Genomic DNA, 6,000 nt, shown 5'->3' with positions numbered 1-6,000 from the left:
CCTACCCTGAAAATCTGGAGCCAGTTGGCAACCCTACAACCCTGTCCCTGTATAGAACATACCATTCAGGAGCCATTCATCCCCCGTCATTCCCTCCCATCTGGAGGACTATGGTTGGATGCCTCACCCCTATTTAGCCCGGCCATTTTAAGACAATTTGGGATGAGTTGGAGAAAGCATTGGAAAGGTAAAGATGTCTAAGGTTTACATTCTGGTAAGGCCTCCCAGCATCACCCAGATGGAGTTTTAGTTAGATGTGACACCTCCTCGTGCACTCCCTGCCAGAGGGCCCTTCTCCTATTAATTTTCAGAAGAGATAGATTTTTACACCCGATAGCCATCGCAAGAGCAAGACATGGCAAAAAGTGAGTACGAATGGTATTTAAAGCCTCAGAGGTATTTAAGTAAGTTTGCAAAGCAATGTATGGCTAGGACAAGATGAAAAGTGGGCAAGTACTGTAGGAGAAGGGGATTTGTCAAGAACCTTGTACACAGCTGGAGCAGTGGAGGAAGACTGGAATGGCAGCGGCAGCAGTGGTGCTCATGTATCTTAAGAACCAGAATGGTAAGAGCAGAACAGCGCAGCGAGAAGGCTAGCTGTAACACCTTCAAAGGCATTTGCCAGTTCTCACGCGTGCACAGAGCAGTGGAGTGAATGGACACCATTAAATGGGAAAATTTGTTTGGAGCACCAGTGGCAGAAGTGGTGTTGGTTAAAAATATTGAAAAACTAGAACAGTAGGAGCAGAGCAATATAGCAAGAAGTGTAGCAGTAACACACTCAGACTTGTGGTGTTGTCAGTTTCCTGTAGCTTTTGAAAAATACCATCCTCTGCAGGTAGAAAATGTAGCAATGTTAGGAACTTCAAGGTTTGTTTAAAATTATTAAAGATCCTGAGCCTTTCAAACTCTGTTTTCTTACGGTTGGGGTATGGCAGGTTACAAGTAGAAGTGTGAGACCACAGTGGTTATGGATGGAGCATGAAAGGCTTATCTAGGATACATTAGGCCTCAGTAGATATGGTTGCAGCATGGCATACTGCAGCTGGATGTGTCAGGCCAACGTGGCTATGGGTGAAGCATGGCATGTTGCAGCTGGAAGAGTCAGACCACAGTGGTTATGAATGGAGCAAGACAGGCTTATGCAGGATATGTCAGGCTCCAGTGAGCAGAGAAACTCAATGCCCAGTCATTGTGACTGTGGCAAAGCAGGCAGAGGAAGTCAATGGTGTCATGCCCCAGTGCTGGTCTTTGGTAAATTCCACGACTGGGCATGACTGCACTGATCTCCCCTGCCTGCTTCAGCTCAACTGTTTGGGTGAAGCAAGCAGAAGAAATCAGCGAAGTTTTTACCCCACAGTGGTAGTTGGGGGAAAAGGAGGCAAAGGAACTCAGTGGAGTAACTCATGACTCTGTGGTGGTACTCAGGGAAAAGGAGGCAAATGAAGTCAGTAGAGTTATGCCCAAGTGGTGGTGCTTGGAACATGACAGGCAGAATCAAGACATATCAAACCCCTCTGGTTGTGTTAGGTATATGGCAGTGGAAGGCCGCTGCTGCTGCTGCTGGATGTGCTGTCAGACTCCTGCAGGGTTAAGGCCCAATATTGTTGGGGATGTGTCATGAGGATGCAGGAGGGGGTGAAGCCCCAGTATTGTGGTTGGGGATGAGTTAGGAGGAAGCAGGCTGAGTTAGGCCCGGTGTTGTTTTTGGGAATGTATCAGGAGGAAGCAGGAAGAGTGAATCCCAGTGTTGTAGTGAGGGATATGTTAGGAGGAAGAAGACTGAGTTAGGCTTCAGTGTTGCTGTTGGGGACCTGTCAGGAGGAAGCAGGAGAAGTGAAGCCCCAATGTTGTTGTTGGGGACAAGTCAGGAGGCAACAAGATTGGCCAGGCCCCAATGGTGATATATAAGGCAAGACAGGCAGAAGGTGTCAGTGCATGTTGGTCCCAGTGATGGTAGAAAGGGCAAGGCAGACAGATGGTATAAGTGCATGTTGGTCCGAATGATGGTATATAGGGCAACAAGGTATAAAAGAGCTCAGCCTGCCTCCCACCCATCCACCCACCCACAAGAAAAAAGGGTAGCTCTTGCACCCCATCCCCACTGATACCTTAGTATCAGTGGGGATGGGGTGGGAGCAAAGGACCCTCTGTCCCAATCCTGGCGCCTCCAGCTCTGCTCTGAAATTTAGCTGGATAACTTGTCCACTAACTGGCTTACTGGACCCCTTTAAGTTTAGTTAACTCCTCATAAACACACTGTTCTGAAGATCAATAGAGGCTTATCTCACTACCAATCTTAGTTGTAATGCCTCTAGCAGCCTTTTGATAACTATTTATGAACTACCTTTTCTTTCACTTTTTTATTTTTGTGATAAAAATCTTTTCCTATAATATTCTAAATTGATGTTTAAAATAATTTTCATAAAATCTATCTGTGGGATTTTCTGATTTTCTCTGTCATATATATCAATACATTGTATGTTTGTGCCACTTTATTTTACTAAATAATGGAGTATGACAGATTACTAAATGGCCTTTATCTTCTTTTTGATCCCAGTACCTTTCCCTAAGAGTTGTTCCCTGGTGTTCATATCAGGTCTGAGTAATATGATGTAACACTTGGGTAAGAAAATACAAACGAGAATCCCTGCACTGGAAGAGATGATCCCAAAGATCTCCACAGCGACTGTGTTTTTCCCCTGGGTGCTCAGATAGCCTGGGATGAAGGACAACCAAACGCTCAGAAACACAAGCATGCTAAATGTGATCCATTTGGCTTCATTGAAGCTGTCAGGTAACTTGCGTGCAAGGAAGGCCACCAGGAAGCTGGCACATGCCAAGAATCCCATGTATCCCAGCATGCACCAGAACGCAACATCTGAGCATTCATTGCACTGCCATATGATAATGCCAATCTTCAGTTTCATGTTCCTCTCTGGGAAGGGAGGACAGATCAGCAGCCAGGTGGCACAGATGAGGACCTGAATAAATGTACAAGCAGTAACTGTAACAATGGGGACCCGGGGTCCCACCCACCCTCTCAAGTTACTGTTGGGTTTGGTGGCATTGAAGGCAATGACCACCATGATGGTCTTGGCCAACACACAAGAGACACAGAGAACAAATATGGTGCCAAAGGCAGGTTGACGAAGTAAGCAGGTTATTTGCTGAGGATCCCCAATGAAGAGCAGGGAACAGAGAAAGCTCAGCATCAGCGCCCCGAGGAGGAGGAAGGAGAGCTCCCGGTTATTGGCTTTGGCGATGGGTGTATCTCGGTACTTGATGAAAACGCACAATATGGCAGTTGTGATGATGAAGCAGGAAATGGCAACAACAGCCAAAATGATTCCCATAACTTCTTCATAGGAGAGGTATTCTATTCTCTTTGGGACACATTCACTTCTTCTCTCATTGGGCCAATGATCACTTCCACACTGCCAACAGATAGTTGAATCTAGAAAACAGAAAATCATATATTCAAGATGTATGGTAACTGAACTGCCCCTACCCTGATGAGAAATTCTTTCTATAGAAGCAACAACAAATGTTTCTAAACCGACCATGGAAGTACCTGTCAGTTATTTATTTATTTATTTATTTATTTATAATTTTTTTTATACCGAAATTCCTGTACATTGAAAAAGTTATAGATGAGTTTATATTCCACCAGGTCATACATTTGGAATTTACTGATTCTTTTCTAGAACTTATTTACAAATTCCCTATTGTAGTGAAAACATCAGTCAGGAGACTGAGTGAAGTCATAAACTGGTATTTAAGTTTTTTTTTTTATTTAAGTTTTTTTTATATACCAACATTCAAGACAGTAGTCCCATCATGCTGGTTCACAAGAAACAGGGGTGCAATAAACTTTACAAATTGAACAATGGTGCAGAAAAGCAGTTACATGTAACAGGGAATCAATAACTAGGAGTAAGAAGGAAAATGAAGATTAAATAATTATATATATATATATATATAATAACATTATAAGAGGTGGCTATTAATGCTAATACTGGTAGTGATTATCTTGAGTATGAAAACCAAGGATTTTCTACTAGCAGTGTAAGAGATGTTCAAATCACTCCATTGGTAGCTTACTGTGGTTGAGCCTGATAATCCTCAAGTTGGTTCCTGGTATTTTTACAGCAGTTAAGAATATTACTGGAGAATGTTTAGCTTTCTGGCTGCAAATTCCCTTTTTGTACCTTCCCTAACAGGTATGATGATAGCCACAATGACTGAATAACTATCTACTGTATGGTGAATGAATTCATGTTCCTACTCATGCGCTGTTAAGAACATCATGTATGCTTCTTACATTTGACTAAATCTTTTTACTTATTTTTAAGACTAGAGACTTTATCTCTTGAATGTAAGAAGTATCTCTGTTAGTCAATGTCACACTAGTACTGTTTGAATGGAGTGGGTCATTCCAGCATCAATAGTTTATGGATCCATTTGTAAGGTCATAATGGCAGCTATTAGCTGGATATCAAATTGTCCCATTTTCAGTTCCATGAAATTCAATAAATACAATAATCCTGCACTGTATACCTACTACATTGGAAATCTCCCCCTCTGCACATGGGATGCAGTCAAAGCAGCAGAGGGGCTGTCCCTGCTGAGCCACCTTCCTGTTCCCGGGGCCACAGCTTTCACTGCACATGGAGCGCGGTACCTGGGAGTGGATGGAGAGAGAAGGAGAAGGGAATCTTTTGTAGATCTAATTATTGAAAAGATCCTAAAAGAAAAGAATATTTAATTGATGAGATGATGATTGATGACTTCTAGAAAGGAAGGAGGAGCAGCTGCAAGCTGCTGACACCTGCTTTTCCTGCGATAGATTTTATTCTGGAAAAGTACACAGGAAGATTTGAAAATGTCATGTGCATGAATACTTTCTCTCCTTCAGCCTAAACACAGGCATGGGAAAGCTTCCTCTCATTGTGACAAAAAATATAGGTTGTTCTGGAGCAATGCATGGATTATCAGCCTCACTGAGGGTGGATAATTTTCAGATGCCCGACTTAACATGGGGAAAATGCTTTTTACCTTCATAAGTGATTTTTTTTTAATTGTCATCCTCAGCACTTTTAAAGGCTGCATTTTCCAAAGCCTGGTTTTATGCACATAAACAGGCTTTTGGAGAGAAAGCACAGAAGTGATTTTGTATGTACTTTTACGTATACTAGAAATTGGCATTCTGGAGTCTGGAGTTGAGGGAGGGACAACATCCACATGCATACTTTTGATTTTGGAAGATATGCGCATAAATCTCTACACACACATTTACATCTCGGGAGCAGGTATAAATCTCTGCATGCATGCACGTCAGTGTCTGTTCCTAATATACACCCGTCAATCTTCAAACTGGTCTCATCTGTATAAGTCTGCTTTGACTTTTGGGGTTAAAATTTGTATCTACTTTCTGCAACTGGGGATGTTATAAAATTACTCTCCCTGGGTCTTATTAGAATAGAAACATTTTTCCCATTCTCAGTCATTGCAAACAATCTTTATTGAATAAGAGTCTTAGAACATTATTTGGGGATTACCAAAAAACAAAGCCAAAAACAATCCAACAGTCATAGTTCCCCGAGACCTATCTCCGTCTAGAGCCACAACAGAATGTTGAAAACTTTCTGCTGTGAGTCCCCCAAATATGAAAGTTTACAGAATGGTGACTCTACTACTTATTGACAATTTAAAAAGATAATAAGTTGACCTTATAGAATGTTTCTCATACTAACTGTATCCCATAGTGTTTCACAAAGCAGAAGAATCTGTAGGAATGCTTGCACATGCTACAGACAAAAGGGAATGGCAGCGAGAGACAGAAAGGTTAAGCACAGGGAAGTAAGAAGCCTCGTTTAAAACCATCCCTTGAGGAAGAGTCATTGGGAAATCTGTCCAAGCTTTACAGATGTCTGTGTGGAGAAATATTTCAGATGATACACTGCTGAGATGATGAATAAGAAGAGATTAAAGAAAGCA

General features: G+C 42.1%; 1 protein-coding gene across 1 annotated transcript in view; it reads right to left on the bottom strand.

The window, feature by feature from the left end:
• Positions 1–2,528: 2,528 nt before the first annotated feature.
• The window catches only part of LOC115077424 (extracellular calcium-sensing receptor-like), a 32,030-nt gene continuing 28,558 nt past the window's right edge, over positions 2,529–6,000 (bottom strand). The window contains exons 5-6 of the mRNA XM_029579714.1: positions 4,561–4,684; positions 2,529–3,457 (exon numbers count right to left, since the gene is read on the bottom strand). Of these exons, the coding sequence (XP_029435574.1) occupies positions 2,529–3,457; positions 4,561–4,684 (1,053 nt within the window). The remainder of the gene's footprint in view (positions 3,458–4,560; positions 4,685–6,000) is intronic.

This window comes from Rhinatrema bivittatum, chromosome 16 (genome assembly GCF_901001135.1).
Source record: "Rhinatrema bivittatum chromosome 16, aRhiBiv1.1, whole genome shotgun sequence".
Lineage (NCBI taxonomy): Eukaryota > Metazoa > Chordata > Amphibia > Gymnophiona > Rhinatrematidae > Rhinatrema > Rhinatrema bivittatum.
Note: the sequence above shows the minus strand (reverse complement) of the source record. Positions and strands in the feature narration are given on the sequence as shown.